The sequence below is a fragment of the Ixodes scapularis genome, unplaced genomic scaffold (assembly GCF_016920785.2).
Source record: "Ixodes scapularis isolate PalLabHiFi unplaced genomic scaffold, ASM1692078v2 PGA_scaffold0__279_contigs__length_252992795, whole genome shotgun sequence".
Taxonomy (NCBI): Eukaryota; Metazoa; Arthropoda; class Arachnida; order Ixodida; family Ixodidae; genus Ixodes; species Ixodes scapularis.
In genome coordinates this window covers 11,412,025-11,435,865 of record NW_024609835.1, presented here as the reverse complement: position 1 = coordinate 11,435,865, position 23,841 = coordinate 11,412,025, and the positions used below count along the sequence as shown (strand labels likewise).

Sequence of the window (23,841 nt, the reverse complement as noted above, 5' to 3'; positions counted from 1 at the left end):
ACGGGGCTAACGCGCCCCGAGCAACACTTGGAACACCAAAGCGGGAGGATGCACGCTCGCGCCTGGTGTATCAATAAATTATTCAAAGCTAACATGCATCATTCGTAAATGTTTTTTTTTTTATTTTCTTTTCTTTTTTTTCTTCAAAGTCGAAATTGAAGAAAGGACTCTAGCGTATAGCAAGAAGGTTTACGAATACACCAATAGACGGCGCTGAGGTCACACCGCCGAGAAAACTAGGTATTTTCTTATTCACTGATGGCAAGAGGGTTTCATAGCCTCACTTTCTTTGCACTGCGGAGTGAATATAGATTTCACATTTAAATATTCTAAGCTGAAATGGTAAAACAAAATGGCTAGGTGGCGTAAGCTACCGCCCGATCCAAAGGGCTCAGCCGGGTTCATCCATCCATCCATCCATGCTCGATTAGACATAGATTTAATAAAGTCATTGGGCTTTAGAGACAGCGAAGGGAGAGTGGATTTCAAGAATGTAGAGATTACCGAGCAAAGATTAAGTGAATGGTGGCAGAAAGCGAGAGAAAATTGGGCATTTTCTTATTAACTGATGGCAAGGGGGTTTTATAGCCTCACTTTCTTTGCAGTGCGGAGTGAATATAGATTTCACATTTAAATATTCTAAGCTTAAATGGTAAAACAAAATGGCTAGGTCGCGTAAGCTACCGCCCGATCCAAAGGGCTCAGCCGGATTCATCCATCCATCCATGCTAGAGTTCCTGTATATAGCTACCTACGGTAGCAGAGTTGCGCATTCAGCCTCGCCGAGTGACCGTAGCGCCGGCTTTTCCCGCACGCCCTGGATGCTTTGCTCCTCACGTGACTAAATTTGGCGAATAGCGGCGCTGCGCACTCCGCCGCGCATGGAAAACAGGAGGCGGGAAGCAGGGGAACATACGCCGGGGCGCGAGAAACGTCGGCGGACAGACCGTAAAAAAGGTGGCTTTTTTGCACGGCGCCGGACGCTTTGCTCCTCGCGTGATGGATCTCGGCGAAGAACGGCGTGGCGGTGCGGGGAAAACAAATGCGCAACTCTGCTCCCCCTTCGGGGGAGCATATCGAGGAACTCTAGCCGCTGCGGTAGCGCTGCAATTAGCAGGGCACATGTGCAGACGCTCCACTTGACGCGATTTCTGCGCACGCGCAGTGCCCACACCTCGCGCGGAAAGTGCGCCTTTGCCCACGCCTCGTGAGGGCCTGTTTGGAAACAGCGCGTTGGCCTATGGCGGGGCATCTCTGCAGGTTATATTTCACGTCAAGTCCGTCGTTTCCTTGCCACCCCAATGTAAGCATTCGACCGTCTGAAGACACAACTCGTATGGTTAGATCAAAACTGACTCAAGTTCAGCTGGGTCTTCGTTCAAATGTGGTGCGAAAGTAGTGAACGACTGGCAGATAATATTTGATATTCATTTCGAAGATATCTGGCCTAAACCACTATTCGCTTCAGATTCGTTTCGAACTCAACACCCACTATGTGCACATGCCTAATAAATTTATTTACGAAGGGAAGTTTCACCTTACTACACCCTAGTGTGGCCGTTTTTTTTTTTTTTTTTCAGTTTAATTTTACATTGTTACGCTCCAACTTACCTCAAAACATTACTTATTTTATCTCAACATTTGGTGGAGACATTGTGGATAAGGTATGAGCACTATACCATTGTGGACTTTCATTAAGACATGTAATATAAATATTTGTTAGACAGGTACACGCTGCAAACCCCATTTTCACAAATATGTAAATGAAATTACAACACAGTCCATTATGGGGATGTGCATCCTGGGGGTTATCGAAGCTGGTGGAGAGAACTTAAAAACTTTCAGAGTGGCATCCGACATACCTCTAGGAGACCTTGTCTACTTCAGAGTCAAGTTCCTTAACGAAACATTGACAACAAGTTACGGCAGTTTGCTAAAATATTCATCATTCTGATGTGCAATGCATAGCGTACTACCAACAAACGTCATTTATGCTTAATTCTTCTACAAGTGCCCACAACTACAAACTCGGAAATTGTCAAAACAAAACAAAAAGGGAAAAGCCAATAAAGAAAACACGCTTACGTTTTCTCCAGTTCCCGACTGCAGGGAGACCTTAATGTCGGGTCGCTGAACGAAGCGCACGACGAAAAGTTGCTCCGTGCTGATGCAGCAGACCTTGAGCTGAAATACGGACACCCTCTAATTCACAACTGTAAAACCACAGCTATCATTCGGGCAATGATTATAGAAAACTTAAGAATTCACTTAATCACTTTACTGTCGTAGCAAGACAGCCACAAATATGATTCTTCAGGGTTAAGATGTCAAACAGCTCAGCCTTTCCTTTAGAGGGTCAAGAAATGAATGCATTGCTTTGCAATAATAATTAAAAAAACAAAAAAAACAACCAAAGCTGGTCCCCATGAACACTACATTTTGTGTCAGCGTACGATGGACTATAAGCCAATGCTACGGGCCGCCAGATTAAATCCCGAGCCTGCTCAAAACGGTATGCGTGCCATAGCGATATACCGGGTGGTTTCTCACTGGCTTGCGATCGGACCTGGCAGCCCGTAGCTTCGACCTTCAGTCCATCGCATGCCGACACAAAGTGTGTGGACCTTTTTCGCTTACTCGTGTAGGGTTCCGTGTTTTCGGAGTTGATTTTTTGCCAAAAATTCGGAATTTATCGGAATTTGTTTTTGTTTGATTCCCACATAAGAACAATGTTAAAATGTGCTAAATGAGAAAAAAAATACTTGTAACGAATAATAATTTTGAGCCTGGATTTGGCGTTGGCGGTCTTGCTATTGACAATACTAATCTGTCCAACAACAAGACTTGCAAACAAGGGCTGCTTCGATAAGCACCGCTAAAACCCCCCAAGTCCTGCAGGTAGTCGGTGGGAAGCTCGTTTTCATCCCCAGCCCATTTCATCAGCCTACCATGCGGCTGCGCGGGGTGGAGTGGTAGAGGGTGGAATAGAGGGTGAAGAAGCACAAATAGTATGGCTGAACTGGAAACCGGAACAGTAGCTTCCGTCGTCGTAACCTAGAAGCATACAATAACATGCGTCCGAATGAACTTTGACGAGATAAACGGCAAGACCATTTTTTTGTCAATGATCGGCGATTTGAAAGGAAACTAAGGTCGTATTTGCTCAGGACCATTGCCCCTGTATTCTAAGCATACTTAATTCGTTTTTTATTGCCTTGGGATATCGAAATTCGGAGTTTATCGGATAAATACAAATTTTACCAACAAGTGTTTTTTTTTTTAGAGAGAGAGAGGGGGAGAGAGGGTGGGAGGGTCTCAGGTTTATTCGAAAACGCAGAATCCTAAGTATGGATGACAAAAAGAAAATAAAAAAAAATTCAACGTGGAGAAGTAAAAGTTATAGATGAAGACAAACAAGAAACAATGGCATTTTAAAATAAATAAATAAATATATATATATATATATATATATATATATATATATATATATATATATATATATATATCAAAACGCGAAAACTTTCTGAGAGCATGATAAGAGCGAAATAATGTTTTCGCCCATATGGAAAGTTTCACCATTCAAGATGGCAGCAGCCGAGTAAAAATGGCATATATCTAAGAAACAAAACATTTTTAAAGATCTTATTGAAAACACACATCTGTTTGTTTGTTTTTTGTTTTTTCAAATTTTTTGTTCAATAATTATACGTTTTTAGAAACAATTTAGGTCGAGGTAGAACGCTCTAAGCCCCGTCCAGGAGAGTAGCAAGCCAAGCTCCATTTCTCGGCTCTCATTTATTGGAGAGATGATTGATGTGTGGCATGGTCCATTGTATAGAATTGTTTCTCTGAGCCACGGCAGTCTTCTTATTTGACTTTTCCTTTTGAGTTTGAAAAACAGGATCATTGCTGCTTTCGAAAATTTCACGAGATCGTCTTTTCCGTTTATCCTTCAAACGAAGAAACTTGGCTGCCGGCGTTTGCGGTGAGTGGTTTCACACAGCGTAGCTCGCTGAATTTGCTTGTTTTTACGAGAGAAAGAGTAGTTTCGCGTTAACCCAGGTGCTTAGAGGAAGATATACTCAACCGACGTAGTTCACAGCAAACTACTGTGGGCAAGTAGACACCTTCGGAAGCGCTGTGTAAGTGCTTGTTTTCGTCGTGAGACTGGCGTAAACCTAGCGTCCCACGTTAACTATTTTGCTTTGACTGGCTTGATTTGTTCGTTTGCGCGTTTCGATGCTGAATATAAATGTGTCGGATCCCGTAAAAGCGGCCTCCCTACTTTGAGAATCGTGGAACCATTGGGATGGCGACCGTCGTTTCAGTACCAAGAGGTAATTCCTACACAGGTAAGAATTGCGAGCCACTTGGCGGGAAAAAATCGGGTGTTCGCCTCGAACCAGGTTTGTCCAGGTCTCGTGGTTTCCCTTTGGAAGGTAGCAGCTCTAGAAGCTTTTAGCGTTTCAATCGTTCGTCATGATGCTCACCCACCTTGCTCGCGGACGCTATGGAAGGAAACACGGACAGAAAATCTGAAAAATCTTTATATTTATTTTGCTGACTTTTTTTTTTCTTTTTAGTTCTTTTGGTCGTTTTTTAGCGCATATCGACAGACGCTGACAGACTTGTGTTAGACCTTGACTCGTGCATGCTAGAACGCCGTTTCATGATTGCGTCTTGCGAGCGTCGCAAACGGTTTTAGAGGAGAGGAAAGGGGGGGTGGGGGGGGGGGGGGGATAGCAGACGGACACAAGCGATGGCGGACGCAGACGCACCGTTTTCGTGGCTGCGTCTTACGGGCGTTCCATGGGTGGTAGCCTGGAGAATGTCTTCGACTGGTATGTTTAGCGTCCTATATATGCTGCCCATACAACAAAAGGGTCTTGGAGTCACGTCACGAAAGCCGAAGTGTCATGCCGTTGCATGTCGCTCGCGATCCTGACAATTAGTCGTAGAAATGCTAATGAGAAGCTGCGAGTAGCACACCCGAGCGCGAGTGTCGCTGTCGTCACGGCGTCTGACTGCCGAAGTTCCCTTGAACTGCCACTGGAGAGCGACCTGCAGAAGAACAGGCGCCTGCCGCATACAGCACAGCTGTTGGGACGCCGCCAGGATTGCGACTGGCGACAGCATGACACTTGTATGACGTCATCGGGCGGAAATCGAGGGACCACTTTCTTGGACGCAAGAAAAAAGCAGACGATGCCGATGATAACACCGACTAGCAGCTGGTGTCATCCGGCAGACGCACCGGACGTCGCGACAGGGAGACACTTGTGAACGTGTCCAGCCGAACAGAAGCCAATCCAGTAGTCATGGGCGGGGCAACCGTGCTGTGGACACCTAAAGCGGGTGGTGAACTTCACCAAAACTGCACCTAACGTCGTAAATATTGCAACAAAAAAAGTTTTTCGTGAAAATTTTAGGGGAAAAAAACATAGGTTCCATTTAAATACTGTAGAAAAAAATACATTTTTTATTCTACTTTTTTTCTTCTTTTTTTTTTATAGTTACTGACCCAATGAGAATGACAGGGCGGGTTTTTCGAACGACAGGCCTCTGGCACGTGCACGCTTGAAGTGCACCAGGTGCCCAAGCATTGCCGGAGGTAGGAAGCTCGCGTCGGAGGCCGGACAGCTGCAGCCCCTCCCTGGCGCCCTCAGCTCGCCAGTGACCGTAGCGAACTAGCGGTGTCTTACCTTTCCACTCAGCTTTTCGACGAGAAGATTGTAGCGATGCATCGCTTTGTCAGCGTCATTTGGCCTCTTCACCTTTATCACAAGTATGACTCGTTCGCAGGTGATGCCCGTTGTTACCGTCTGCAAATTCGGGAAAAACAGGGTGGCAGTCTTTGAACCTACCCGGTAATTCAAGGAGAGGCCAGGCTCTTTAAATCGACCGCGAAATTCGGTTTCTTAACCTATCGCGCTACGACTTTGTGCAGCATTTCCCACAGATAATGCTTTTTTTTTTTTTTTTTTGTAAAATTTGCAAAGAGCGAACTTACCTGAGGAAAAAGTAAAGAAAGAAAAAGGCTTAGCTCCTATGGAAACGCAGCGACGCCGACGGTCTTCAAACAACACGGCGCCGTTTTGCACGGGAGACAAGAGATGGCGCAACGAACAACCCCAACGAACGAGCATACGGCGCCGAGAGCCGGCGTCTTTAGCGCGCGATCTTTTCGACTCAAAAGCGGCGCGCGTTCCGCAGGCGGCGACAAAAACAGGCGTGGTAACAACAGGGAACTGCAGTTGCTTGTCTGCTAAAGACGCCGGCTCTAGGCGTCGTATGCTCGTTCGTTGGCGGCAGTTGGCGTCGCGACCGCTTGTGCCATCTCTAGTTTCCCGTGCGAAACGGCGCCGTGTTGTTTTAAGACCGGTGGCTTCGCTGCGTTTCCATAGGAGCTAAGCCTTTTTCTTTCTTTACTTTTTCCTCAGGTAAGTTCGTTTTTTTTCAAATTTTACAAAAAAATGCACCATCTGTGGGCAACGCCGCACAAAGTCGTAGCGCTTAAAGGGGCCCTGCAATCATATTTAAGCGTCTACCTTTTTTGCGGTTTCCACGTCTCTTGGGGTTGGGGCAAGCCAGCGGGCACGGAGAGAGTAACTAAATATCAGTGCGTCATATTTTAACCGGACGACGCGGAAACCTCCTCCACCGACGAGGGCGACCCGCAGTACCGAAAGCGCGCAAAATGTGACGTATTTGGTCCTGGGCTTGCCACTGGTCAAAGCCGCTAAGAGCTTTTTTTTAGTCGAGATACAAAATATAAGTGTCGCGAATCGTTTCAATTATGTATGAAAGTAGTTTTTGTTCACTATTTTAGATCAGAAAAAAAACAAATGCAGTTTAGAAAGTACGGAAACGAGTAATGACCCGTCGACATACCCGCCACCAAGCGGCGGAAAAAAACGGCGCATACTAGGAAAGGCTAGTGGGATGAGGCTACGACAAACGAGGAGCGTAGAAAGGTCCCGGATGTACGCGGCGGCGCTGTGGTCGTATACCGGCTCGAGAATCCGACCGGTTCCGAGCGTTCCGAAGGCCTTCGGTGCGGGCCCTGCGGGCGATTTGGCCATTTGGCGGTGCGTGAGCGCGAAGTGGCTCCCGTTCTGAACTGATCTTTACCCCGTGTTTGCTGTCGTTTGTGGCCAATGAAATGTTACGCCAAATTAGTGTTTAGTCGCGCTGCAAATGCGATGCGAGCTGCCCTGGCCGCCCGCTTCATACAGCCTATCCAACACGTGCTTTAGTGGCGCCCTCTCGAGCCGTCGACACGGAGTGCGGCAGCCGTGAGCGCTCGATGAGCTCACTACTCCTCCTCTAGTTCAAGGCTACTCAAGCCAGGACCTACGACGTCATGAAGGAGGTTATTTTTTGCTTGTTTTTGTAATTCTAATTTGCCTATAACTTTTAAAATAAAGCGAAATTTGAGAAAAGAAAAGTTGAATTACGTTACTACGTTCAGTACGCTCAGGTTCAGTGCAAATTAAAAACCAGTCAAAAAGTCATTGCAGGGCCCCTTTAAGAAACCGAATTTTGCGGTCGATCTAAAGAGCCTGGCCTCTCCCTGAATCACCCTGTAGTCGGCTCAGAAGACTGATACGAAAGGCTACAGAAGGTCAAATTCTTGGAGGTATGCCCCATTCCGTCTCGGAACAAACATCGTGTGCGTGATAATAACGAGGGAGGGACACACAAGCTTGACACACAAAGAATCGCGAGTATTCCAGGGCCACCCATAGACGGCGCCAGTGTAAGCGATCACAAGGCAACCAAACTTTATGACGTTTCGAAAAAAGGAAAATGCTCAATGTGGACATGCTTGGAAGTTTTGGTTTCCTATCAAAATGCATCTCAGTGCAAGCAGTCCGATTCCCGGTGGCCAGAGCGCGCAACTAACGTGCGCCTCCAAGCATGCTGCGCATGACGGAGGTGGACCTAACAACAATCGAAGCTTATTCTTGCAATGTCATCCGAACAATGCATCGTTTCGTACCGCTGGCTTGTGCATTCCCACGGGGGCAGGACTGCTGGCGCGGAGATGCGCTCCGATAGAAAACCAAAACCTAAACACCTGTCCAAATAAAGATTTTTTTTTTTTCTTGAACGCCATAACTATCTGCTCGCGCGTTATATTTCTGTAAGCTGTGTCGATTTAGTGGTTTTTCAGGATGTCCAGAACATTTTTAATTAAAAACAATCTTTAAATTCACATATTAAAAACCAATTGCTCAAACATAATTTATACTCTAATCATAGCGAACGTTATTGATTTTCCTAAATAAGCCTTTTTGCAGACACCAAAAGAACATCACCTACATATATAGTTTTTGCAGGAGGGATCTGGAAGTCTTTTTATATGGGTTCCTCGTGCCCGCAAAACTTTACGGTGTCCGTTTCTCGTTAAAGCCGGCTGTTACAGCCAAATATATTAGAGAGCTCCGTGGGAATCGGCTGATAAAACACAACCTGCGTTAAAAACAAGTACGAATAAAAGTTTACTCACGAGGCTCTCTTTAGATTCCAGGACAACGTGGACATCGTGTAGCTTGGGTTTCGTACTGTCGGGATGCACGCATTCGAACTCTACCACCACGCCGTGCTGCAAAGACAAGATTCAGAAAAATTAGCATGTGCAAGCTGCATCACAGACACGTGCAACACAAAATCTGCGCACTGAAGTAAAAAAAAAAAAAAGAATAAACAGGGTAAATACACGTGCAGTACATGTATCACAATCACACACGTACACGTCGCCTCAAGAAAGTAACTAAATACCGTTACTCGTTACTCCCTCAAAAAGTAACTAAATGCATTACTCGTTGCCGATTCTCAAAAGGAATGCCGTTACTTTACCTCAAAAGTAGCAAGTTACTTTCTCGGTACTTTGACGACCAAATACACGCCTACTTTTGTTTCGTGGCTTGTTTTCTTTTCAGTAGTCGTTGCACTTAAAGGGACACTGACACCCCCCAAAATTTTTTTTTTAATTTTTTGTTAGGCGCTTCATTATGGTGTCGGAGGACTACCCAATTAATATTTTGCAACAGAGTAGCGTATTTTTTTAATAAAGCCAAAAGACGCAACTGCTCGAAACCGAAACCGAAACCCGACGGAGGTCGGAGAAGTGGAGAGAAGAGAGCAAGTGGCGGAAGTCACGTGGGTGCACCCGACCGTGTTTTTTTTTTTTTTTTTTTTTCTCTTTCCCGGTAGCAGACGACATGCGGCGTACGGGAGCTGTTCGCCGTGGGATTCTTTTGCAGTTATGTATGTTCCGCTCGTTGTTCTGTACTCCAAGATGAGTTGTTTTGTATATTGAGGAGTTGGAGATGAGTAGTGAGTGCTCGTGGTGAATTTTGATCGGCTCCGAAAAGAATACACCCAAGATGTTGCGTGAAGAGCTGGCTCACATGTCCTGCGTCCGAAACAGAAGTGGCATTGTGCGACAGAGTTTCCGAAAGATCAACGGGATCGGGACCAATGGCTGGCTGCAATTCCTGTAGACCATTTACGGGCACCTCGGAAAGCGGACGCTACCTGATTTATATGCTCCTTGCATTTTGTGGAGAGTGATTACATTGAGTTCGCAGGTGGCAAAAAGGAAATCCCATAGCATTTAATTCAGCGACGTGTCGTCCACAACATTTGTTTCTTTTTTTTTTTTTTTTTTCAGTGATAATTGTAAAAAAAGAAAAGAAATGTAGACATCAAAAAACATTAAAAAAAAAAAAGTTTCACCTTCGATCCTGCGGCGCGTAAAGCCGACGTTTTTCCCGCTAAGCTACTGCGGCATATGGAAAGTATGGGATCTCTTTCCTTAGTAATAATTCAGCCGATAAACTGTAAGTTGGAAAGTTTGCTACCGATTTTCCATTAGCAAAAGCACTCCCGGGTCGAAGTCGGGATGCACCCCGCATTGGCGACATTCTCACCTTGTAAAGAAATCGTACGCGTGCATATTCAACTCGAAGTAGACACGTCGTGCTTGACGCTTGCGCGAGCGATGTCTTCAGCCACGAGAAGGGAGCGACGGCTCGGCGACGTCTTCGTGCAAATCGGCTTGATGGTCGGGCGTGTCGTACAGGATGAAGACCAATTCTTTTGATCAGTCCCAAAATTTCTCTTTTAAAGGCAGACTAAATTCTCCGGTACCGCGAACGACAGTTATGAAATAAAGGTCCCACGCCCGTCGTCCGCTGCCATCGCGTCCGTGCGAGTCCCACGATACGCGAAACGACGCACGTACAGAATGCTTCCGGTTGTCTGTGAAACCTTTTTTTCAATCAACGTATTTGCAGCTTTTTAGAAGCCACAAAAAATGGGTTTCATATTTTTTTCTATTTTTGATATTGAGTGTGTGCCTTCAGTGACCCACAACTTTGATTAAATTTGGTGGTCGCATCGATACCTTAGAAAACGGCCCGTGACCGCGGAAAAGAGAGTGAGCGAGACTCGAACCGGCCAATTCTTGATCGGCGGTTTTCGGGCAGAAAGAAACCGAATTTCGAGCCGCAAATTCTGTTCTGGGTAGTTGAGCTCTCATATGTCACGTACAACTAAAAACCTCGGCGAGCATAAATACCCTGTCAGTGTCCCTTTAAGCAGATAGCTGCCTCTCGAAATTTTCACCGGTTCCGTTTCCGGCGCCTCCTTGCGAATACACCTCCGGCGATGCTGAAGAGTCGTTCTACTGACGCGCTCGAAGGAACGGCAGTGTGCTTCAGCAAGAGCTGGTGAATCTGGAATTCCCCTCTCTGTCTTGTTCTCTCTGCTTCTAATGTTCAAACTTTGACAGTGGGTTCTGTGCCTTCCCGCGTTGGCAACCTCCGGGTTTACGCTCGGTCTGTACAAGGTTCGGAAAGATTCCACGAACGAACCTTATATTGTGTTCTCTGAGTGAAAGACATTCCCAGCTGGAGAGTTCGACTCACGTGTTCTTTTGATAAACGTTGCTGTACTGTCGTACAGTTTCATCTTTTTCGGGTTGCCCATCTGCCCTGGCCGCAATACGCGATGCATACTGAGGTTAGAATTCAAACGAGGCTGTTTAAACGTTGTTGCACGCGTCACTCCTCAAAAGTAAGTCCATTTCTACGAAAGTAACTAAATATGTTACTCGTTACCGAAATTCGACAGCAGTGATTTGCTGTGGAATGTATTTCATTTGTTCCTCGCCCCTCTGTCCGATAACTGTCCTCACTGCCCCCCATTGTCAGAGTGTACGCGCCCGGACGATGGCGGACTTGGATAATTGGCGCAGCAGCTACTAGACGACGCGCACCTTTGGAAAGGGTGTGCGATTGAATCCGAGGGTGACAGCGTCCCCTCATCCATCCGAGGCGGGCATTCGGGAAAAGGGGCTTCGTACGTAGAGCCGTGCGCAGCACCAGCGACAAGCGCGCCTTTATGGGACACGTCACTGACAGCTGCTCGAGAGAGACCCGGCCCGCCCAAGAGAAAAGCCCCCGAAATAAAAACAAAACTCTCGGAGAACCAGGGCTTTCCCGCAGAGCAGATGACAGCGACTGTCGCTCCCGCTAAATCTACCGCCGCAGCCGAAGGGTCCGGGCCGAAAGAAGAAACCCGGGACCGACGATGCCTCGTCGATCGCGCGTCCTGAATTTTGCGGGTAGTATACGTTGGAAGGTTCCCGTTCTGCCACCATTGCGGAAAAAGGGCGTTTTCACCGCTGCCACTGACGTAGCCAAACATTTTTTACGAGTGGGAGGGGGTGAAGTATTTCGACTGTCTGCAACTTAATGTGCCTGTGTGCGTGCGTGTGTTGGGGGGGGGGGGGGGGTGGCAAGATTATTACTATCGGTAAAGTAGCGTGTTAAAGTCGTGCTTGTCCTAGGCAGCCTACTGCATCTGTTTCTTTTTTTCCTCGAATCAGACCTGCGAGTTATACAGGAAAAATGAAATCGAATCAAGCGGCCTTTCCTCTCCCCCATTTTCTGGGCGCATAGCTCGCGTAGCCGCCAGCGCGTCTTACAGCGTCTCAGAACGATCGCGATCGCCAGCAGGCAGCGATGCCAAGATGGACGCGACTGTCGCTTCGCGGCGTCTCTCGCGGAGCTTCAGCGTGTTCACCGCTTGGGGCGGGTCGGGCATCTACTAACCATGACGTCACGCGCACGCCTTGTCTCCTAGGTGTTGGCTCCGGGGCACGCGGACCCCCCAAAGAGGAAGGCGTCTTCGAAGGCGTTATCAAAGGCGGCTTCCGGACTCGAGGCGGTCGACGCCGCGCAGCGGAGAGACACAAGCGGCTTTATTTAGCGCGACCGCAAGCAAACGGCGAGGCCACAATTACGCGGCCACTTTTATCTTCCGCCGTCGTGGCCCGCGATACGACGCAATAATATCAGGGGGCCACCGCCGCGCTGTGAACGGGGACGAAGGAGATTTGGGGTCCGAGTGAAATTACGCCAGGGTTCACACGGCCCGCGCGGCGACACCGTGAGAAGCTCGCGCCGATGCTTCGTCTTAAAAGGGAAGCGATAAAACAAGAAGAGAAACCTGGGTGTCGTTTGTAAACTAGACGCAGCAGACAACTCTGCCAAAGACTACCAATAATAGCTCTAGTTTTCATAGGCCCTTTTCTCCCCGTGCGAGCCGCTAGCCTCGTCTGCAGATTTGCGGATTTCGTAGCGGGCAAAGGAGCCTCGCAGGGCGGAGGAAACGATCAACGATAACTAATGCGCGAAACCGCTAACGCGGACACTATCACCGCGCGTTCTGGGTCTTTCTCGCTTGAACAGTTCAGTGCCGAGAGATTTCCGAGGGATAAGTTCGTGAAAAAAGTTCGCTGTTCGTTAAAAAAAAAAAGTGTGCACAAATCTTAGAGTTTCGAATTCCGATCGAATGGGAATGGCCCGAATAATTCGACGTGATTTCGGAATTCCCATAGTATTCGAATAACTCGGCCCATCAAATGCCGCTGGACAAACTTCCGAGTTTATTCGAGAACGCTGTCCCCATGGCGAGACAATGTCCTCGTAGGCCAGATTTGAATCCAGCCTGCACTAAAAAGTCTTACGTAGCTAACCATTAAAAAAAAAAACAAGAAAAAACAAACACGAGAAGTAGCGTACGTTGTGTGCATTCCTCAAACAAACCAGTCGCACTCGAGCTTGTTTGACGCTCTCGACAAAAACCGGCCGCCAAATCTGTGTGGTGTCAATTTGTTGCGTTCATATATTAGGAGAATTTATAACTCAAATACCCGCGCCTCTTCCCGTGGCTATAAGCGAGGTGCCGCGGCAAGGTGGCGGAAGACGTCACCACGATTTAAAGAGTTCAGCCGTTTAAATGGATGGCTGTGGTGAAGTAACGCACACTTTAGCTGCACCTCAAATGTGTCGTTTTTGTATATACGTGCTGGTCGCTTTGCGTTCGGCTAGCTCACGATAAAATAAACACGTAAAGTTTTTTTTTTTTTTTTTTTTTTAGGCGATTATTGTTTAGTTTTTGCGCATTGCGAATAAAAGTTTTGGAATTCGATATTCGATGCGACATTCCGACGTTTGGGCAACTACTCAGCACTATTCGATTCAAATTGGATTCAAATTGAATTATCACTATTCGCACAGCCATAAAAAAATCGCTTTGGAAGTTTAGTTTGGAAGAGAAAATTCTACCCGAGGTGCCTCTTTGTCAGCAAATCCTCTGCTCAGGGTTCGGAACGTTACACGACACAAAGAAAACATATTCAAGTTCCGTTACTTGAGTAAAAGGTAACAAAAAAAAAAAAAAAAACGCAACTCGTGCCTCCTTGCAGGGTAAGGTATTTGGTAAACACAGACATTCATTTATATTCGATGCATTACAATTTACACGTAACGCAGGTCTGTGACTGACATCAAAAAGAGAGGCTGAGAGGTTCAAAATGCCCTCAATTCCCCCATTTTCAGCATTTCTGCGCGTAATCTCGCATTAAAAATTATTATCAAATAATTAACTAAGATTATATATATATTGAAAATATATATTGAAAATAGACATGGTTTTACAGAGAAACTTGCTAAGCATATTCGAAAACCACTAAATCAACGTTTTTAGAAAGATACAAGGCAGGGGCCGCACTATTACGGCCTTCGGTAAAAACGCTCTAATTTGGACGCGTTTCTAGGTTTCGGTTTTTTAGCGGAGCGCATCTCTGCGCCCGCGGTCCTTCTCCCGGCCAGTGGCCGAGGTGCGCAACACAGGCGCACCATATATACTTCCCTCCAGGGATGGGCAGTATTTCAAATACAAGTATTGAGAATACGTACTTCAAATACTTTGTGTATTTTGCATTTGTATTTAATTACAAATTGGGTGATGTATTTGACGTGTGTATTTAAATGCTAAAACGTGGGTATTTCAAATACAATTCTAATTAAATACAATTTTGTCGGCGAAAATACATCCCTCAAATTTATTGTCACTGTCCAGAGCAGGAAGAAAACTACGTTCTGCACCGATTGCAGCGTCTCCCCAATCAAGCACAAGCGTTTAGTGACTTTTTGATTACGGTACGTGCTAGTCCAAGGCAAGAATAGTGACGAAATCGACGTTCACAGGCAGCCTGGCTAAATAAGTGCCTGTGACAGCTTGTGATGCTTTCCAGCCTGATTTCCATCTATATTTTTACCTGGAACATTCTAAATGCGCGGGTCGTCCAGATTTTCGTAACTGGTGCGAGTTGCAACGATAAAAAATTCTCTAGCTAGTGCTGCGCGTTTCGGTCGTCTCGGTTCTTTGTTGGTCTATACCAAAATGTAATCGACAAAAAAAGCTGCTTGAAGCTCTGTACTTTTTTCACCTATTACGTCCAAGCTGATTACATTTTTTGTGATTATATTTCTATTACGGTACAAGAGCCTCGCACACCAACTCCCGAGTGTGCGATGCAAAATTAAAATGAGATACCCAGAAACCTGTTGCAGGTGCCCTGAAGTCGCTGACGCAAATTTTGAGGAATGTATTTGGAAAAGTATTTGGAGGAGACCAAATGCATTTGGTTGTATTGGTATCTTGCATTTAAATGCTTTTTTGGAAATGTAATTAGATTTCTAATTAAATACGTTTTTGACGAAGTATTTTGTATCTGTATTTCGATACATATTCGCACGTATTTTTCCCCCATCCCTGCTTCCCTCCATCCTACGAAGAAGGCGAGGCGCTGGCTTTGCGCCGTGACCACCGGGGAGCAGGACCGCGGGCGCTGCGCTGCGAAGAATAACAGAAACCTAAGAAAGCGCCCAGACTGAACGTTTTTCTTCTTTTTTTTTCCAGGACGTTGTAAAATGCCTCGTCTATTTCTACAAAAAGTTCATGTAGTAGTTTTCGATGATGCTTACAAGTTTCTCATTGCAATCATATGCTTATTTTCACAAATAAAAAACAAATTCGTACATTTCAGCCAATTATTTCCTTCATTCTTGCAGCCTCCGACGTCCGCCGAGGTTGGTAGTTTGTTCCCCCAAAACCTTTATTCTTACCTCCAACAGAAATTTTAAGGGATATACGAAAGCCTCCGCAGAAACTCTCCCTCCCTCCACTCCCTATATATATATATATATATATATATATATATATATATATATATATATATATATATATATATATATATATATATATTATATATATATATATATATATATAGAGAGAGAGAGAGAGAGAGAGAAAGAAAGTGAACGCGCATATTCCACTCCAGTTTTTCCCTCTTATTGTCGCAGATGGCCACAGGCGCACGGGAATATGTATGTATTTCCTCGCGTGATTTGTCCCCGCGTAGCATGGAACCTTTTTTCTTCGGTCTGATTTCTAGAAAATGTAGAATCGGGCCGTTTATCAAACACACCTGCATGAACGGAAGACTGCAGGATATAAAAAAAAAAAAAAAAAAATAATACGCGTAAATGTTCCTTCGTTTTTCGGATTTTTGTTTTTATGCGTTCGTGAAACCCATTTGACAGAGGCCCGCATGTATTTACGACATCATGCCGCCCACTATTCCTTAGGAAAACACATGCGGCTCCTTCTCTTGGAACGAGGCAAGGTGCGCAGAAGGAAGCTGCAATGACCGGACATACTTTGCAGGACCGGGGGAACGAGAAAAATCGGCTTCGATTTATGCAAACTATTCATTCATTCATTCACTCGTTTGTTTATTTTCTGTGCTGATCAACAGCTTGACGTCTTGATAATGATGCGCAACAAAATGTTCGCAGGTTAGTTACAAAAGTCTTACTAAGCTACGAAATGTGTAGTAAAAACATTAATATCTGCTCCACTGAGAGTATTGTAGAAGTGTTGAATACGGGTCATTGGACTGCTCTGGATGATGCGATTAACATGGAAAGTCGGAGAAACCCGCAAAACTCGACTCGGAACGTGATTATTAATATCCGATGCGAGATCTGGGAAATCCATTAATCCATGCATACACTTATACCGGAATACAAAATCGCGCTCACGCCGTCTAGAACTCAAAGTAGGGCGTTTGCATCGTTCCAACAGTCTCGCATTAGAATAATAAACAATACGACCAATGTATACCGACCATAAACGATTCGAAAGCTATGAATAAGACTGCGCCTTTTCAAGTTGAAAGGAAAACCCCAGACGGTTCGAACCAGACAAGTGACAAAAAAAAAAAAAGTAAAAGTAATTAGTTAGTCTTGTATATGAATATACTAGCCAGATTTCAAGGTGTATCCAATCGTTTAAAAAGGCGCACGAAAAGGATGAGCATGGAACGCCAGATATAGAGCCAGAAATTACATTTCCTTGTCACGGGAACCTTAGCGGCGGTACCGTTATCCTAAAGACACACTCCTGCCGCGAAGCTGGAGAATTTCAGCTTTTTACAAAACACTACGTGCCTTCCGTCTTTTGTAACACGTTCAGCTAGGCCACAACGGAAAGCAACGATCGCGTCCTGGAGACGGAGCTTTTACTGATTTATTAACCTGTCACCGACTATGTAGACGCTTTAGCCCCAGGTCAGAGCCGCCATTGCTGACCGTCTCTTGTCTTACTGAGATACCGAGCCACTGAAACGGGCCTTGACGAGCCTCCACAAGGGCCAACGCTGGGAAGAAGGACACGGAATCTAAAATGACAACAGGGAGTTTTGGGGAACCGGTTTTGCACATCCGATACGGTACGATGAACCTTCCGGTACGGACTGCGCATGCGCTAGCACAGAAAACTCGCATATGCGCAGTTCGTACCGGAAAGCCCATCGTACCGTGTCGGATGTGCGAAAACACTTCCCTAGAACTCCCTACAAATCTCTGGCCTGCAGTGCTACGGTAATGATGAAGTAAACGGAATAAGAGGAGACAAAAACTGAAGGTCGGTTATGGCGGCGCTCATGCACAGCTGCTAGAAAGCGTCTACAGACCTTCGCAAAAAAGGGCTTATGGCCGGTTCCATTTTCAGTGTTCGTGCGACACGTGATTTGCTCGATGTGCGAACCGACGTCCTTGCACGTGCTGGAATGTGAAGATTGCACGTTGCTGTGGATTTGTAAACATTGGAGACGGTGTATAGGGGGATCGGCGGCCGAGTGGGCTAGCGCGCACACCTATTGGGCCGGAGTTTTATTCGATCGGTTTCAAAGGCCCACTTCCGCTACGGCGCGCGCTTCAGAGGATGCTTTCAAGTGGCAGCGCGGGCTCCCGCCACGAAGAGTGGCCTGAAAACATGATCTGCTAAAACTCTCCATGAAATGAGCTACGCTCAGAGTATCGGCACTCCGTTTCCGGGTCTGCTAGTGATCTTGATGCTTTGAGCAGAGCGGACGCAACTGTCGACCGTCACAATTCATAAATGCGACTTCCTCAGTTTTATAGGAAGCTCAGGTGATATTGTTTTGCTGTGTCGCGAACTGTTCTAACATTTTTGCAGGTCGGAAGAACGTTTCCTGCGATTTCAGATAAAGCTTCTGATAGCTGGCAACCTTTAAACACCAAGATGGCTTAAGTGTCGTCGCTCTGAAGCTTTTTTTAGTGGCTCTGCGTACACCAGCTCGGAGCACGTTGAGTGAAAGCTCGCGCTGCAGGACCAAGATACCCGCGGTTCAATCCCCACCCCTGACCGTTTCGGCCTGGATGAGCACCTTCAACCGGCGAGCGGTCGTGTATCACTACTGCGTGATGAACGTTAAAGACCCCAGGCTAGCGGTTGTACTGCGCTGGCTAAATGGCTCATCTACAGCTGAGACACCAGACGCCCGACTCCTCCGAGGCACCCGGATGAGTCTTCGATATTCATCAATGCCGTCCTCAAGCCACTCTTTATACAACTGGTTTTAATGCGAAAGCATTAACTGTCCCGTGGAGCGAGCCGACGTCATCCGCCAAACGGCAGCTAAATTGCCCTCTCCCAATGGAGCGAAGTGAAGCCGCGATCTGAAGACTCCCAGCTTTGAAGCCGCGCAAAAAGCCACGCAAAACGGCAACGAAACGAATCCGGGATCTGAGGGATGCGCGCGTCGGTTTCAAGGAGCGCCACCCTATGGCGCTGCGTGCCCGCGCCGGTAAAAGAAATCGGCAGGGGGCGGGCCGGCCCGGGGTCGGGAGACTCAAGAGCGGCGGCACGGCCATGTCAGCGCGGAGCGGCCACTTCACGATGCCGCGCGCAAGTACGACATTCATGCTTTTGCATGCACAACTCATAGAAAGTGCTTAGGTGTACCTCGAGCCTTTTTGACTCTAGGTCTTTTGTGTTGCATCCAAACATTCACGAAGCGTCTTTTTTTTTTTTTTTGGAGCGTGAGCTACACTGGCCGAGGTTGAGCAGTTTCGCGTGGCTCGGATATAATGAGCCGTACTACGTGCTGCGCAAGCGTGAGGAGCAGTGACGTCACACGGCGCACAGCAGGCGGGGCGGAGCCGCCGTTGCCGCGGGCACCGCCGCCATGCGCGCCTCGCCGGTCTGCGCAAGTGCGAGGAGCAGTGACGTCACACGGCGCACAGCTGGCGTGCCTTAGCCGCCGCCGCCGCGGTCTCCGCCGCCACCGCGCGCGCCTCGCCGGTCTTCGCATTCCAGAGGAGTGACGTCATAGCCGCGGCAGACGCACTGGCGCCGCTGCGTGCCCAGCTGTGTGCCTCCGTTGCGCAGTAGCCAAGTCTGAAGCTGCACCGGAGCTGCTTGATAGCGCCTCTCATTTTGTGCGCATAAGCTCACGCTACGTATTTCCTGGCATAGACGAGCTAAGCCACCGCAATATTTTTTAGAAGGAAGCAGGTCGTCGTTTTCTGCATCTACCAGCGCTGCTGCCATATATATCGCCGTTTCAAGCACGCCTCCATTTTCAAGACGTTTCAGTGAACGAAGCCCCGCCCATGACGTTTCATCGAACGACACTTTAGCGAATGGCGGTGTTCATTCGAGCGAACGGTGGATTAGCCGATGCCGTTCTAGCAACACCAATTTATCGAATCGCTTCGGAACTCCGTTTAGGGAAAATGTCGACCCGCTTCCTTCATCTCAATCCGAAATCGACTTGAATGCTTGTTTGAAGCTCCTCTGACGGCTATACAAGGGAGGAGGTAACTTGAAAGATGTGCGCAGTTTTTGTAGCCTGTATCATGTCCTGCCATAAATACAATATAAAATATATTTGAAAATAAATTATAATTACAATTGTAAAGCAATGTAACATCGACGTATATAATAAAGTTTCCACTCAATAAATCGGACTCAAATTTTGCGGTTTTCAAAACGGAAAAAGTTCCGAAAAAAAAAAAAAAAAGAAAACCAGAAAGCTTGAAGCCTTTCGCTCGTCGTCGCGAAGGTTAGGTGCCTATGCACTTGACTCATGCGTTTCTTCATGCGGCCGACGTCTTCTGGGCCCGTCGACGTCAGCACCAGCTCGGAGGCCAAGAACATAAACAAGCGAGTTTCGGCGGTTACGGCGTGACATGGTAAACAGTGGAAGCTGTGGCCTGGATGAACGAATTGGTGCGTGGGGGTAAGGCACAAATAAAGCAGATTTATCGAACTCGTTTTTGCGTGTATCCTTAGTATAAACAGCTTTGCTTCCAATATATTCTGACAAATTTGGGGAAAATAAAGAAAGCATCTATGAGGGAACTGCACGTGTACCTAGGTACATTTTTAAGCGAACACCTAGGTACGTACCTAGGTACGTTTTCGTACGAGTAACTGTATCTTAGGTACATTTTTGAAGCAAGTTTTCCAATCCTGCCCTACAACCGTCCAGTTCAGTCTACCTGAGCCGACGCGCCAGTCGGTGCCGCTAAGAGCCTCGCAAAAGAAGCGCGAAGTGCGCGACAATCTCGGCACCTTAAACAACATCAATTCGAGCGGAAGTGCGAGAGCGGAAGTGGAGGTTGGGCCAGCCAATGGGGCAGGAGGGGGCGCACAGCAGACGCTGTTCCTCTCTACAAGGTCAACAAATCGAGTCGCCGTCCGGGCAGAGTGGCGCGGGCCAGGCCCGGTTCGAAAGGGCCACCTCTCCAACTTTGCTGAGGCGAGCGAACGCGTAGGCACACAGGAAGCCTCGATCGATGGCTGGGACGCGACGGAGCGGCGCCCCGACGACCGAGCGAGGGCGGACAACAAAAGACATGGTCTGGCCACACTGGACGGGCATGCGTGGACTTGGAGATGCGAGCGCTGTCGTCAAAGCGCACTGACAAAGCGATCTCGCCGCTGCCCTACAAAAACAGGTGCCCCGGAGGCACCTTTAGCACAGCCGTGTTGCGCGGAAAAACTTGGGGCGTAATGGACGGTCTGTTCTTCACCCAACCAATGTTTATAAATCAGCGCATGCGCAGAATGTTCGAAGAGCGAAGGGTATGGGAATGCTCCGCTCGACAGCCACAGCATCGGAGTGACGTCAGAAACATGACTGCCTGTCACAAAATCAAGAAAAAACAACACCATGACGTCATCATTGGTGTACCTGCCCCAAGTTGTACACACGATGAGGCTCCGTGAGAGACGCCATAAAGTAGCAGACGCGTCCGCCCTGGCCGCCCGTGTCGCGTTCGCTGTGAGACGTGGCGTGACGCGCTGGGCGATGCCGGCGCAAGCTGGGCGGCACTGCATGGATCCACCAGCGGTGGCGATCTGCAGGAAAGGCCCTGTCTTCGAGGTAAGGCGGGTACAGCGCGTTCAGCAGTCATGCAAATTCAAGCGCCGCCAACTCTCGGGATCGCCTCGGGGCCAACGGGGGCAGCTCTCCCCGAAACCGGAGCATCTGATGACGTCAGCCTCTGAGCCGTCGATGGCTCGGTCGCTTTACGTCGACACCCACAGCGACGAGTGCAGCGGCCGTATTTGCAAGCTGGAAAAAAGTCGGGACTTGCGTCAGAGATAACCAGACGTAACTCAGTCTCAGACAAGTCGCGTGCCGTGCCATATCCAAGTTCCAAGGCGCCAAGTCGGAGTTCCGGAAAATGCTTCATTTGTGCCATAGCCCTCGCGTGAGAAGGGCACACTGGCGGCGAAAAGACCGGCGTTCGCGTCCACGCGTGTCACGCATGGCCGCATCAGTCGGTCAACAGAAGGACCAAAGACGAAGTGCCTCGAGACTAACTTTGACGACGTGTGCGTCCGCCCGGCAAATAGATTGCTCGGATTGCAGCTTCGTCTCGCTTCTTTTTTTTTTCAGCGTCAAGTCTTTCGGCCCGTCCATTCGCCGGGTAATTTCCGCGGATTGAGGAGAAGACTCTCGGAGTTGCTCCCCGCTCTATTCTCGTTTCGTTTTCCTTCGGGTCAGTTTTCATTTCCGCACCGACAAGTCCTTTCGCATCCCCGACATCGAACGGCAATTCGGCCCAGGAAACATGAGCCGAGGTAACGGAGGTTTTTCTTTCCCTTGGCAACAGACAACGCCGAGCGAGAGGTGGCAAAATAAAAAAATAATAAAACAAACGGAGGCGATCCGATGGCGGCCCTTCGTCTTTCGTCGACGTGCAGATGACAGTCGGGATGATAACATAGGATCAATGCTGCTCTTTACGTAGAGGGGACCGCTAATACGGAGCCCTCATCGAACCCGAAGGAAGGAAGCCAGAAACCTAAGGGTATGTGGAAGAATGGAGGCAAATTATGCACGACTGCTGGCAGGACATCCGAATCGCAGCAATGCCTGTTCACACGCACGTGCAAACTTAGAATTCCACGCGCTTCTTAACACGCATGAGCGCGTGAACAACCAGATGGAATTACATGTTCGCCAAAGCAGTTTCATCATTCGCAGGCCTCGTCGTCGAGTCAGACCTGGCCGTGAATGCTGATCTGCAAGACGCCATTGTGCCTCTATATAGCGAGGGACTATACGACTATCCGATGTAGACATACTCCGCAATGTCACGTGCGTCCGTTAGAGATCACGTCGGTGCACGCGTAACCGGACACCGGTGTGCCATATTTGCTCTTCGCCACTGTTATTATTTCGAGCGAGCGAACACGGTAAACGGATGAACGTGGTGGCGCTGAGCAGGGATGAGCAGATGTGGCCGGGATAAAAATAGCGCCACCCGGCTCGGAAAAAGGCGAACCGTTCCAGCAACAAGCCCAAGATGCGGAAGGAAATAACTCGGGGAGCACGATATAGAACGCTGCACACACGTGGACGGCAGCAACGTCCGCACGCGTAAAAGTATAGATGCAGCGCATGCGCGTGAACGTATGCCTAGGCATGCTTGCACCTGCACGTGCTGGCTCTTACGAGCAGAAACATGGCGGCTGCCCCTGGAACAAATGAGGCTCCCTGTCTCATCGTCGTGTCCGGTCAGACAGGGAACCAAACAATGCCCTCGGTTCGCGCCTTTTGAACGTACCTGGACGCACGGTCCGGCTGAACATGTCATCTTTACGGCCGGTGCGCTCGGGTCGATTCCGAGGGCCTCGGACGCTGATTAGAAGCCAGTCAAATTTGTTGCAGGGAAGTTCTAATACACCGTGTCGTGTACGACGCCGTCAATGCTGCTGGTGCGAGCGTCCGCCTTGATCTTGGAGTTCGTTTGCACGTGCTCCCGCACAAAGAAGGAGCAAGATAAAGCCACGTATTCACGCCAGTAACATTGGGGACTTATATACAAACCGTTACCGTGTTCCGCGTATCGCACTACCGGAGCCTTTGAAGCATGTTTTAAGCGCGCACCCCCCCGCCGTCAACCCTTAGAAAAACAGGTCTCAACATTCTTTTGAATTTTTTTTAGACTTCTTACTGACTCTCGGGGATCCTACTGAATTACTTATAAACGCACTTTGTTTTAATTAATGCAAAAAAATTTAAAAAAAAAAATATTTTTTTGTAAACTCATTTATAAAAAAATTTAAAGTTTTAATGACGTTTTTCTTTAGCATACTTTCTAAAAAAATTCAAAGCGAAAATAATATTTTTTGTAAACTTTTTTATAAAAAATTAACAGAAGTTGTAATGAATTTTCCTGTAGGTTATTTTCTTCAAAATTAAAAAAATGTTTTTTTCTTGTAGACTTATTTATAAGAAAAATTTAAAAAGAAGTTGTAATGACGTTTTTCTGTAACTGATTTCCTGAAAAGAAAAAAAAAACTTATTGACATTGCTTTCTATATTATTTCCTAAAAAGTGGAGAATTCTTTAAATAACTTATTAAAACCATTGAGGACATTCTTTTTTAATTTGGAAGAAAGTTTTGAAGATTTTTTTTTTTTGAAAATGTTGAAAGGGAAAATACTTTTTCTACAGATTGTTTCCTGTTGGCATAATTGTAAGCGTTCTAAAAATGATAGAGGTGGCTTTGCACTTTTTTTTTTAATTTAGGATACTTTTTTTTTAAATCAGAGGACTGAAAATTAATTACGTTTTTCATTCTCTTTCCT

At 47.2% G+C, this 23,841-nt stretch overlaps 1 protein-coding gene across 4 annotated transcripts in view; it reads right to left on the bottom strand.

The window, feature by feature from the left end:
* LOC120846867 (C2 domain-containing protein 2) overlaps positions 1-23,841 on the bottom strand; it is a 170,554-nt gene that overhangs the window by 48,224 nt on the left and 98,489 nt on the right. For all 4 annotated transcript variants that reach the window (XM_042289321.1, XM_042289295.1, XM_042289301.1 and 1 more), the window contains exons 2-4: positions 8,513-8,608; positions 5,703-5,822; positions 2,086-2,184 (exon numbers count right to left, since the gene is read on the bottom strand). In XM_042289321.1, the coding sequence (XP_042145255.1) occupies positions 2,086-2,184; positions 5,703-5,822; positions 8,513-8,608 (315 nt within the window). The remainder of the gene's footprint in view (positions 1-2,085; positions 2,185-5,702; positions 5,823-8,512; positions 8,609-23,841) is intronic.